The sequence below is a fragment of the Chiloscyllium punctatum genome, chromosome 3 (assembly GCF_047496795.1).
Source record: "Chiloscyllium punctatum isolate Juve2018m chromosome 3, sChiPun1.3, whole genome shotgun sequence".
Taxonomy (NCBI): Eukaryota; Metazoa; Chordata; class Chondrichthyes; order Orectolobiformes; family Hemiscylliidae; genus Chiloscyllium; species Chiloscyllium punctatum.
In genome coordinates, this window is record NC_092741.1 from 151646268 (window position 1) to 151660100 (window position 13833).

The 13833-nt window shown below is 35.5% G+C and overlaps 1 protein-coding gene across 1 annotated transcript in view; it reads left to right on the forward strand.

Annotated features, from left to right (window-relative positions):
• The window catches only part of apoba (apolipoprotein Ba), a 65159-nt gene extending 52314 nt beyond the window's left edge, over nt 1-12845 (forward strand). The window contains exons 26-29 of the mRNA XM_072562266.1: nt 672-8405; nt 8736-8850; nt 9812-9995; nt 10956-12845. Of these exons, the coding sequence (XP_072418367.1) occupies nt 672-8405; nt 8736-8850; nt 9812-9995; nt 10956-12713 (9791 nt within the window). The 3' untranslated portion in view covers nt 12714-12845. The remainder of the gene's footprint in view (nt 1-671; nt 8406-8735; nt 8851-9811; nt 9996-10955) is intronic.
• Nucleotides 12846-13833: the final 988 nt, after the last annotated feature.

Genomic DNA, 13833 nt, shown 5'->3' on the forward strand with positions numbered 1-13833 from the left:
CTCCAACCGATGCCCTACCTATACAGGATTACCACTCTATCCTGGAGTGGTAATAATTGCAGCTCAGGCAGGTATACGTCCTTAAATGGTCATTATTTGACATGAGTTTTGGTCTGTGGAGGTGGGACTATTGCAGAGTTCTGATAAGCCCACTGTCTTATATAATAAAGTTCCTTTAGGCCTGTTGTCTATATTTGGAATATTCCAGCCTTTGTCTTTTATCTATGGATTTCTGATACTTATTGTTTAAGAGTATTTAATTTCCATTATACAATATATTTTAGAAGAGTTCATCTGAAGTTATAAATCTGATATTTAAACTGATGGCATTCTATTCTGTGGGACATGCATGATCCTTAACTCTAACTTAAACAGCAATGACATTTTAAGAAGTAAGACAAAAAGTATTACAAAAAATTACCCTCAAGCATTTAAAATAGATACTGGAAACCTTATGTTATGCAAATGAAAACAAAATATTATAGGTGATTATAATTAGCAATTCGGCTTTGTTTTAAATTGTTATTTTTGTGCAAGCTTATTTTTACTTTGTACCAAATTAGAGCTTTTACATTTTACAAACTTCCACAGCTATAAATGCTACTGCTTTGATATATTTCATTACTGCACTCAATATACTATATACATAACAAATATATCCTTTACCACAGGTGAAACACTTTTAAATCAACAGACCAAGGACACGTTTACTCTCAATGTTGCTTCTAAATTTCAACACAAACTACTAGAGTCTCAAATCAAGTTCAATCTTATGAATCAGACGAAAACTGAAATGAACTATGAATGGGATGCAGTCAGTAACTTAGGAATAGAAGCCTCTTTGCATTCATCATTTAAGGTTGCAAATGAATATTCACTTGTAAAGATAGATGGAACAGCAAATGGAGTTTTAAATATCTCTTCATATGACTCTACCTGGACTTACAGAATGTCGCAAATGATTGATAGGAATACTGTTGAATTTAGTGGCGATTCTGCTTCAAACTTTAATTCAGCATTGATTCAAGTTAACAACAAGATGGTTAATAGCTACAAAAACAATATTTTCAAGTTTGAATCGACCACTGATGGATCATGCTTACATTTGAAAAATGTCATAGGAGTAACAGCAAGCACTGAGAAATTCGAACTGATCTGCAATACTTCAAGTCATTCCGATAATGGGGACGTCAGCAGTAAGATAAAATTGACTCACGATATTGCAGAGCTTAAGATGGAGAACAATCTGATAGCTGAACTGTTTGGTGTTTCCTTAAAAACAGAAGATGAACTTACTTATGATAATGATCAACTTTATCTCTTGTTGAAAACAGAAGGAAAATACAACCAGATGGCTGCAACCAACAGTCTGAGTCTTTCAGTATTAGAAAAGCATGTTGTAGCTGAACATAAATGGAATGCCCAATATTATGCCAAGATGTTCCAAAACAGCTTGATTGGTACCTTTAATAAGGACGGTCTTGAGGTAAAGTCCAATACTGGCTTCCCTGGTGTAACAAACGTAGGAATTCTGAAAATTGCTAACAGTGGTTTATCAACTGAAGTGAACTCAAGTATAGAAATATATCCTTTCATTGTGAAGCAAAAATTCAAAACAATCATTAATCAAGACGGAGCTGTCATGACCATTGGTATCAATGATCAAACAAATAATTTAATTAATTTGAATATTGAAGGAAAAGCAAAAAGTACTGGAATAAATGCCAACAGTTTTTATTCAAGTGTTACTTGGGAAACTAATGCAACAAATAGCATTGATCTCCAATTTAACAAAGAGAACGGGTTGATACTCCATACAAAAACAGAGGCATTTTTCAAAGAAGCTCAATTTAACCATGTACATCACCTTGTTATTGGTTCTTGGACGTTAGCTGCATTGGACACAGTTGAGGCTGGCAGCTCTTCAGATTCTAGTATCAAATACCAGCAAAGATCTGTATTGCGCATGCAACCTTTCATGGCTTCAATCAGTTTTGATAACAGATTCAACCATCAACAGTTAATTGCTTCTCACAATATGCAGCTTTCACTTGAACCTTTAAAGTTTGAATTTCAGGGTGAATTGACGGGATCACAGGATGAAAATCATGTGGATCATAGGTATATTTTGAAATGTGCTGATTGGAAGGCTTTATTAAGTGCAAACACAACTGGAAAATTGGAATCTATGAAAGTTAACCAGATGCTGAATTTGGAAATTAATGGATTTTCTGCAAAATTCTTAAGTGATGCATTATTCAAAGCAGGAGCACTGCAGTTTCACAATAAGGTACTCTCTACAGCTATACCATTTGTGTTCGCATTTGAAGCTGATACCTCTGCTAAAGGACTTATTAATGTCTGGGGCTTCCACAATGGAGAGCTTAACAACAAGATCCAAATGAAGGCTGAACCATTAGCACTTGCACTTCATCATAACTTTAAAGGAACTTCTGAGCATAAAGTGCCGGATCAAAGATTGCTAAAGTCCCTTCTCGAAAGCAATTTAAATGTTTTGTTCATTCCAACTGAGCAGACAAGCAAGTGGGCACTAAAGAGTCAGTTAAACAATAATACTTACATGCAAACAATTGACGCCTACAATAATCCAGAAAAAATTGGGATAGATATTGCAAATACTGCGGAGGTTGACTTTAGTTTTCTAGTCCCCTTGAAGGAGGTTTATTTCCTTCCCTTTGACATGCCAAATTCCGTTGATCTAAGTGAGCTTCAGAAATTTCAAATTTCAGGCAATTTGAATTATGACAAAAATGGGAATGTTCATGTTATTAACATACCATTCCTGAAAAACCTGTCCCTTCACCTTAAGTCATTTCTGAAAAGCATTCAGAATCACTTGAAAGAAATTAAAGTGAATCAATTTGTCCAGCAGTGCAAGAAAGGATTAGGCCAAATGAATGATTTCATTAAGGATGTGAATTTAGACATCACGTTTAATGATGCAAGAGATAGATTATTAGCATTGGTAACAGAGAATCAATTAGTTGAACGCTTTCAGTTTGTTCTAATGGAGTTTCACAACAGTACATTTACCACACTGTATGAAGTTATTTCATATCTGAAAGAATGTGACAAAACTGAATTGAAGGAGGCTGCTGAAAATGTCATAAATCTAATTGTAAAGATGCTGCAACAAATAACCAAAACATCTGACCGTGCCATCAACACAATTCTGCAATTTCTCCAGAAATATGATCTGAAATCTCTAAAAAATGACATTGCTGATTGGATTCATGAATTTGGTGCAAATTATCAAATTAAAGCTCAGCTTCAAGATATGTTACAAGAACTACAAATGCAAATTAAGAATATTACTTTTCAGGAAATCACTAATGAATTAAGAAAGCTAATTAATTTTAATGCAATCATTGAAAAATTAGAACAATATCTGAATGCATTAAATCATGAGACAAAGAAGGTAATTGAGAATATGCATAAGGGGCTTTCCTGGCTGGTGGAGCACTATGAAATTGATGATAAAATTAGCAGTATTAATGTCGAGATACAGAAAGTAATCACTGCATATAAAATTGACTTCTTAGCTCAGAATGTTTTAAATGAAACAATGAACCTCATTAAAACACTGAAAGTAAAGAACACAATACAAGGAGTTATTACCACTCTTAAAAAGATTCTTGTGAAATCACACATTGACAGAGCAGTTCAGTACATTGATAAAGCAATTGAACAGATAGAATTATATGATTACCAAGCATTAGTTGACAAGGTTAATGAGTTCTTCACCACTATTATTACTTACTTAAGGCAGTTTGATTATAATGATTTTGTTAGTCAAACCAATGCCCAGATCCAAAATATAATCAATACAGTCAAGGATAAAATGGAGGAGGTAGAACTATCACAGAAAGTTAAGGCATTAAATAAGAGTATACAGGAAATTCAGTTGATATTCATGAATTACGCTGTGCAACTGAAACAGAAAAACTTTAATGAATTAATCAACCCATTGACAGATGTGCTCAGAAGTATAGCTCTATCACTTCGCAGTTTTGTGGAAGCTATATATGGAGACAAAATTGAGAAACTCTTTGATCAGATGAGTAGAATGAATATTAGTGAGGAACTGCAAAGAGTTTGGGGTGTTGCTGTGGACTATTGGAATGTATTTATTGTTCACCTCTCAAATACATACGATGAAACAGTGAAGGAAATTAGCAATTTTGCAGAAAAGTTCCAAATTACAGAAATAGTGGACCAAGTCTTAAAATATCTGGAAGAAGGTTTTACTGTTCCAGAACTGGACATAGGTTTCATGTCTGTGCCTCAGTTTGAAATAAGCATTCGCGCTTTCAGAATGGCAGAGTTCGATACTCCATCATTTACAGTGCCTCTTACAGATCTAAGAATTCAATCCTACCATGTCAACTTAAAGGACTTGCATAACATCAACATTACTGCTAAAATTACTATACCATCATTTGTTATCTTGGATTTAGTAACTGTCCCTGATTTCACAATTGATTTTGAAAAGATGAAGAATCTTACTGTCACCTTCATAAAAAATGTCTGGAATTTTGATTTCTCCATTGGAGAATTCAATATGTTTTCAGACTTAAGTTTCCTAAATATCACCTTGCCAGATGTGAAATTTCCTGAAATAGATCTCAGTGCATTGTACATGCCAGATATAAAAATTCCAAAAGTGGATTTGGACAACTTCATGTTAGATGACATTAAGATTCCAGAATTCCAACTTCCTCATATTCCTTATGAAGTATCAGTTCCTGCATTTGGGAAACTCACCGGAACATTTACTATTAACTGTCCCATCTATGGACTTCATACAAGCTTTGGTATTCACAACACTACGGTTGTTCAAAACAGCCACAAAGCTCTGGCTTTTATCACAGCAAAGAGCAAGTCAAGTATCAACATCTTATCCTTTGACTTTGAAGCAAATGCCCAACTGTCATCTCCTGAGCAAACTCAGTTGGAACTCAGTGAAAGGATAACACTTCACCACAGTGCTATCAATGTTGCTCACATGGGTGATCTTACTTTCACAACACCCTCTGTGATTTCAACAGCAAAGACAAATATAACAATTACTACTGAAGCCTACAATGCAGAACTAATAAATACTTTAAAAGGAACTAAAATGGAGACACATTATAAACACAAGCTCACTATTCCACGGCAACCATTCTCAAGCAGAATTTCTCTTCGTAACATTGTTCAAACCTCTGTTGATGAAACAAATGCAGCCTTGTCTGTCACAACGTTTGGGAATGGAAAATTGAATTTTCAGAACTTCTCTGATGAAGGAACACACAAAAGTGAACTGAAGTTAAATTTGAATGCACTTGCTCTAGTAATTACATTCTTGGGTGACACCAACACCAAATACGTAACACTGAAAGAAACCTTCAAGACTGAGATCTTTTCTTCATTTAATGCCAAATTCAATTTGAATGCAGAAACAAATTTGGATCGCTTTGTTCACTGTGTCATCAGTGCAAATGGTAAAGCAGATCTAGCAATGTTAAAGATGGAATTGGTGGGATCTCACAGATCTGAACTTAATGGTTTAGCAATAGGTCCAGTGGAAAATTCATTTCACTTCACAGCTGAACCATTTGCAATTGACTTTAGAGCAAAGAATAATGCCAATGTAAAGCTTTCTTTCCCTTTCACACTCACTGGCAAGATAGAATACATGAATAACTATGCATTGACACTGAATCCTAATGAACAGCAATTCTCATGGCAAGTAAATTCTTCATTCAATCAGTACAGGTATATGCATGACATTTTTGGAGGTAATAGTGAGGAAAGTATCAATATTCATCTTAGACTGAATGGTGATGCAAGTCTTGATTTCCTAGCTTTACCTGTTTCCATCCCTATTTGTTCATTACTTCCTTGTATCACCCGCAAACCTCCTGTTGTTACCTTTTCATTATGGGAACAAACTGGACTGAAATCCTTCTTGAAAACAACTGAACAGTCAATTAGTTTAAGCATAAAGACTGAATACAAAAAGAACAAAGACTTTCATAATTTCAAACTAAACATGAAGCCAGTTTATAATCAGATTAACGATTATCTTCTATTCTTTGATGCAAGATTTGAACAGGCAAGAAACAGAAGCTTGAACTTACTACAGAAAGCAGTGTCTGGTACATTGCAAGGAAATCCTTCAGGTAAAATGCTTCATGTCCCAGGGTATACCATACCAGGACTAAAGATTGAAGTATCCCCCTATAGACTAGAAATCCCAACATTCAGATTTGTTACTGCTAGAAGAATTATAACGTCTATGTTTAGACTTCCCATCATCAACTTTATTATGCCTTCGTACACTTTTGTCATACCATCTCCTGAGTTAATATTAGAACATATACCTCAAAGTTTATATACATTGACATTTCCAAAAATCAAAATGCCCCGTGTACAAGATATCATCAAGATTCCTGCTATGGGCAATTTGACTTCTGATTTCTCACTCAAATCAAGTCTAGTGACTCTGAACTCTCATGTTGAACTTTTCAACCAGACAGACATAACTGCTCGCTATAGTGTCTCATCTTCATCAACCTTCACTTCAAACTTCAAAGTAGAAGGGACAACAAGCATGGCAAGACGGCGAGGTCTGAAACTAGCAACAACTATTTCTGTTGATCATGACATTATTCGTGGAAACCATAACAGCACCATAAATTTAACAAAGAGGAATGTTCAAGGTTCAGTAAGTACAGTCGTATCAATTAAACATGACACTCTTGATCTTACCTTCAAACATGAACTGAAAGGAAAAGCAAAGTCAAAGCCTAACCTGCTATCAAAGATGTCTCTTGACTACAGACTGTCCATGCCTTTGAAAATTAATGTTCAAGGAAATGCATCCCATTCTGTTACCTTGGCCGACATTACATCTTCCTTGAATTTAGAAACTTCAACTAATGCACATATTGAAGGAACTGTGCAATCGATAAACAATTTTTCTGGCAGATTGAACAGTGGCTCAAGTATTTATCTTGATTCAAATAATATTCATTCCAATGTAAAACTTGAATTAGGTTCATCCATTGATACTGCTTCTGGCAATTTTTGGAAGATTGCAACAAATGAAAACTTTACTATGGAAGCATCCACAGCCCATCTTATTGCCGTCTTGGATCATTCTGCTGATAATTTCATAAAATATGTACCAACAATCAACACAACTGGCCATCAAAAATCTAAAATTACATTAGAATTATCATTCTGGAGTTTGGCTTCTGAGTTGCAAAGTGAGATTTATCAACTCAATAATGGATTGCATTTGGCAGATATACAACATGATGTGGCTGTAACTGTCGAACCAACGACCCAAGAAGTGAAATGGAATAATAATGGTCACCTCTTTTCAGTAGCTTTCAGTGATAAAGTGGAAATGTTAAACAATGAAGAAAAAATGCATCTTGGCATGACTGGTTCCCTACAGGGATATTTGGATTTTTTGAAAGAAATTGAGCTTCCAATATATGAAAAGAGTTTGTGGGACATACTGAAATTTGACTTGACTACTAGTGAAGAGAAGCAACAATACTTAAATGTATCTGCATCAATAGACCTTATGAAGAATGAAAACTACTTAATTATCCCTTTGCCAGTGCAGGTAGTAGCCGATGGTCTGAAGATAAATATTCCTGAGATTACCCTTCGTGTTCCCGATGCAATTAAAAATGCACCAGAAATGATTGCCAATAATCTATTTCCACAGATGGAAAAAAATCACATTCCTAATGAAGTTGAGGTTCCAGAAATCAAAATACCCCTGATAAACATTATTGTGCCATCCTATAAGTTTCAGCTTTCAGAACTAAAACTGCCCAGAGTAATCATCACTCCCCAATTTACAGTCCCATACACTACCCTTCAGGTACCATCATACACCATTAATTTGACAAATATTGTTATCCCGTCAGACATAAATGTTCATCCATTTGATATATTATTGCCGCATTTGATTGCAGTTAACATATCTAATGTGAGCCTTCATTCAGCTTACACTGAACTTAAGCAGTACCTTACTGTCTCAAAATTCAAAATCACAATTTCTCAGTTTACTCTACCAAAGTCCTTTGGAAATTACCTGGATCTGGACCTTATTACAAAGCAAATTGCAGATTTTGAGCTACCAACAATAACAATCCCAGCAAAAACAGTGGAGATTCCAGCACTGAAGTCAGCACTACCTCTAGCACTTGTTCTACCATCATTCAAGTCTTTCACTGGAAAAGTCAACGTTTTGTCTCCGATATATAATACTTCATGGACTACAACTGTCAAATCAGATCAAAATAAAGCAGATATCTTAACTGCGTTAGTGGAAGCAACATCAAGTTCCACATTACGGTTTCTGGAATATGACTTAAGTGGTAAGTGTAAAGATGTCATTTTTTTTCTAGAAATTTAAATATTTAATTATTGACCTGAGAAACTATGCTTTGATCTTGATGTCTTTTTCTGTAAAGCTTGTTATTTTTTATTGTTAGTTCATGGGTTAAATTAAAACAATACAAATATGCAGTCTTTTACAATTATGGAAGATATCCATAATAATTTATTTTGCTTATTTAAATTATTAACGTGATTGAGTTTAAAATATAAGATTCAATGCACATTTTGAAGAATAATTTTACTATAATATGTAATAGATAGCACCTTGCATGTATTTTGAAAGATTTTTTTTCTCACTTTCTTTACAGCAAACATAACTTTACGTAATATCAACAATACCTACAATCTTCTTGAAACGTATGCATTATCCCATCCTGACTTAAGTGTTGACTGGCAACAGAATTGTATTTTTGATTATTTTGGGTAAGATGTCTATTTTAATTAACATTTTGCATGATAAGTTGCCTGACAGTGTAAATTTGCATCATTACAAGAAAATGTCCTTAATTGTTTGGTGAACAAATCCTCTGGTAGAAGTTAAAAGCAAAGTCTTATCTCCAGATGCTCATTTGAAAGACAACCAATAATAACTTGAAATGTCAGTTACCTATATAGAATTCTCAGCTCTGTAAGAAGGAGTTAGATGTAAAGTCATATCACCAGTTTCAACATATTCAAAACAAAAGTTTTATTTCCATGTTTAGTGCAGAACATACAGAGGTAGAAAGGAACATAAAATGGATTGTTAATTGATTAGTTTCCCATTTTACTGCCCTCCACATAGACTGCGGTTTAAAGGAAAACCAAATAGGTTCTATTACAAGGGCTCAGTGTCTCCAGCAGAAATGGGAAGTTCTGATTTGGTGCATCAAGTAATAATATTTTAGATTGAACAATTAAATTAAGATTTCCTTTAATCATAATTGAAATGGAAACAGCAGTTTAGGGTTCAGGAAATGCAATAGTGTATGTTTTTGCTGACCTGAAACAAATTAGTTGAACTATGAATTATTGTCTTGTTCTGTAACTTCTTCTTTTATTCTCACCCTATATAGCTATGTCCGAGCTTACCTTTGCATTTGCAGTTACAAAACCTTTCGGTTTTAAGATAACATTTGGTCCTGATCTGGTATCTGCACACCAATAGATCGAATTGTGGTTTATTTGAACTTCTCATAGTTCTGCCTATTAATGGACGTTTTGCTCTTCACCCAACAGGCATAGTCAGTCATGTGTCATTTACAAATTTCAGCTTCTGCAAATTGTGTTCTGCCAATGCATAAATATAAAACAAGATTTTTTTTTGTGCCTTCAAACATGAATTATGATGCTGCATCACTAGACAGTAAATAATATACATTTTTTACAAAATTTTCTTGATTAGGCTAGCAAGTTATCTGAAAATAGATGTCAAGAGCCCAACATTCACAGACCTGAGCATTTGGATGTGGGAGAATAATGGTAGAATTTCTTCATCAGTCTCTTCTCCATCTACTGGATTCTTAGGAATGATAATCGAGAAGAAAAAGCCAAATGTTCTGTATGCAAAGCTGTATGTCCATAAACCAGTAAGTGACTGCATTCTTATGTATGCAATATATGAAGTAAATGCCTTAAATCAAAACTTGGAACTTACACATCTTAATGTTCCCATTCACAGCCCTTGCACAGAATAATAGAAAATAGGAATGAAAGTAAGTCCTTTGGTTCCTTGAGCCTGGGATCCCTTGAGTGGTGTGACTGACGTATGATGAGATGTGGAATTGGCTAGGAATATATATATATATGTTGCAGTTCAGAACAATGAGGGAGTTATTTTGGAAACTTATAAAATTCCAACAGGACTAAACAAGGTAGATGCAGGAAGGATGGCCCTACTGTGGGGAGTCCTGAATCAGTGGTCACAGTCTAAGTATATAGGTCTGAAATGAGACATTTCTGCACCCAGCCTGTGGAAATCATTACCATTGGAAGCAGTCAAAGCCAAATTCAAGAAGGATTTGGATATAGTACATGGGATTACAGGGATCAAAGGACATTGGGGGAAAGTGGGAACATGCTATTGAGTTGGATGATCAGCTATGATCATATTGAACAGTAAAGCAGGCACAAAGGAGCTAATGGCCTAATCCTGTTCCCATTTTCTATGTTTCTCTGTGCACTCTCTGTCATTCAACATGATCACGTCTGATCTTCTACCACAGCACCATTTTCCCACATATCCCCACATCCCTTACTTTCTTGAATATCTAGAAATCTATCAATCTCTGTCGTGAATATATTTAGTGAATGCATTCTGGTAAGGAGTTCCAAAGTTTCACCAGCCTCTGAGTGAAGACATCACAGATCCTCAGTTCTACTCTTATTCTGAATGCAATATACGACATAAAATTTAAATGTACAATGGACAACAGTGAATGTTTCGGAGGAATTATTGAATTGTCTGGATCTATCATTTCTCAGCTGTTTTAATCCTTTAAGCCTATACGTAGATTTTCCATTCAATATAAATGATTTTCTTTTCACAGAAATCTTCTGACTTAGTTATTTTGGATAGTAAAGTCTCACTGGAGAACCCTGAAAATATTCAAGTGGAGTTCAACTGGAGTAATAATATTACCTCAGATATGGCGAATGGCTTAAAGGACAGAATACCCAAGATGATTCAAGCCATCTATAATTGTGTAAACAAGTATCACACAGAGCATCTCGGAATTGAAATGAGTGCTGTCTCCTCAAAAGCTAAAGACATGGTGAAACAGAATGTCGATAAAATATACAGAAAAGCAATCAATGACCTTAAGGAGTTAGATGGTCAACTCCAGTCTACTGTTGATCGTTTTTCTTCAGAATATCAGTCGCTGAAAGAAACAACAAATAAATTTTACAAAGGAGCAGCAGCCAAAGTAACAAATGTAGACATTGAGCAAGAGGTCACCACATTACTGGACATGATTTCAAATTTAACAAAAGAGTATCAGACTAAGTTGAAGGACTTAATTAGTGAAGCAATTAAGTTTCTAAAATACACTAAATTACAACTGCCTGGACTTGGCAGTCAGTTTACAGGACAAGAGCTTTACAATAAGTCCATAGATCAGGCAACACAATTTATGAACAAATTCAATAACTTTATCAAAGTAGATCTTAAAAATGCAGTCAAATACGTGAAACGGTTTGAGATGAGATTCCCTTCTAATGATACAATTGTGAAAGTTTCAGAAGTACTTTCTCTCATAGGAACGTTTCTTAAAGAAGTTGAAATGAACATGCTTGAACTTTTAAGTATCATGAATAGTCTTGACGTTGAACAATATCTAAACAGCATTACACAGGCAGACTTAGTGACTATAAATTTCAACTCTGTGAAAGCACAAGTAATCCAGTTATACAATGAAACTGTGAATTTTCCATATGCAGATCAGTTGCAATCAAATGCAGATCACTTGAAAGAATACCTTCTAAAACTTGTTGAAGAAAACGAAGTCTTCCTTCCAGAAAAGATTCGGGAAGCTGGATTTCACATGGTGCCATTTTTTGATGAATATATTCCTCAATCCTTGTTTAACTATACAGAAAAGTACAAAGAAATTGAAGATAAGTTAATCGAGTGGTTGAACAGACTAATGAAGTATATAAAAGATGAAGGTCCAAGAATAATTGATACCAGTGTTAAACATGTCAATAGTTTGAAGCATGAAGTTACAAAATTCATGGCAAATTCTACAGTATTTTTCAATGACTATTTCAAGGTTAAGCAGGCTTACTTTCAAGAAATTAGTGAAAAAGTAATTCCTAACTATTTTCAAGCAGCCAAAAATGTTCTGGGTGATGTGTTTGCAGAGATCAAGAATAACACAGTTAGCTATAAAAGGACAATCAAAACTAAATTAGATGAAGCTATTGTTTACTTAAATGGAAGCTATGAAAATGCAATTGCTCAAGCAAAATACACAGTTGATTGGTTTATTGAAAACTGGAACCAATTTACTGAATACCTATTTAGGTTCTTGGAACAGATTGCAAACAAACTGACTGATGAAATGAAGTCATATGTGCAAATGCAACCTGAACAGCTTATAATTAATGTTCCAAACCATCTTAACTGGAAATCATTCGATGATATGCCACATTTGAAAGAAGGAACATTGAACCATTTAAATGTAACAATTAGCAAAGAACGGCAGGCTTTTCAAAGAACATGGGAACGTGTTATGGGGAACTATCAGAAAGATAAAAAGATGCTGAAGGGAAAAACATCAAAGAGCAACAAATCAACATTTTAAAATTTGTCTGAATATTTAAAGTTGTTGTGAATCAAACAATGTAACATGAATAATGTACCATGCTTGTGAATGAAAACTGAACAATCACATGTTATTTCAACTTTCTAATGAAAATAAACATAAACTTCTTAATGGCTTAGTAAGTTCTTCATTTTCATGATTTGGAGGTGCCGATATTGGACTGGGGTGGACAAAGTTAAAAATCACAGAACACCAGGTTATAGTCCAACAGGTTTATTTGGAGGCACTAGCTTTCGGAGCGCCGCTCCTTCATCAGGTAGTTGTGGAGCAGAATCATAAGATTCGTGTCGTAAGTTTCTGCTCCACAACCACCTGATGAAGAAGCAGCACTTCAAAAGTAGTGCCTCCAAATATAACCTGGTGTTGTGTGATTTTTAACTTCATTTTCATGTCTGTTAACAAAAAAACTGAAATATCTCCAGATAGGCCGGTATCCTGTCACCCTATATTCACATGTGGAGAGTACTCAACACTGATCCAGCTCCGTCAGAGCCAGCTCTCAGAGAGAACAGAACCTCTAACTCTCCATTGGGCCATCTGTGAGCCAACAGTACCTTGAATTTATAGGGAGGCATCATATCTCAGCACAAGACCTCACTTGGGACCATAGTTTAGATTAGATTACAGTGTGGAAACAGGCCCTTCGGCCCAACAAGTCCACACCGACCCGCTGAAGCGCAACTCACCCAGACCCATTCCCCCACATTTACCCCACCTAACACTACGGGCAATTTAGCATGGCCAATTCACCTGACCTGCACATTTTTGGACTGTGGAAGGAAACCGGAGCACCCGGAGGAAACCCACGCAGAAACGGGGAGAATGTGCACACTCCACACAGAGAGTCGCCTGAGGCAGGAATTGAACCCGGGTCTCTGGCGCTGTGAGGCTGCAGTGCTAACCACTGTGTCACCGTGCCGCCCACTTGGCACACATAGTGTGCCAACACCTTGGATGATGATAGCTGCTTCTCCACTTCCATAAAGGCTACATATTGGCTATAAAGACCATTTCCAACGCTGACCCTTTGTCAATGGCAGATGGAAGGGTGCGAGGATAGAGGCCAGGTTATATATGAACTTTTTCTAAGAGAAAGTGA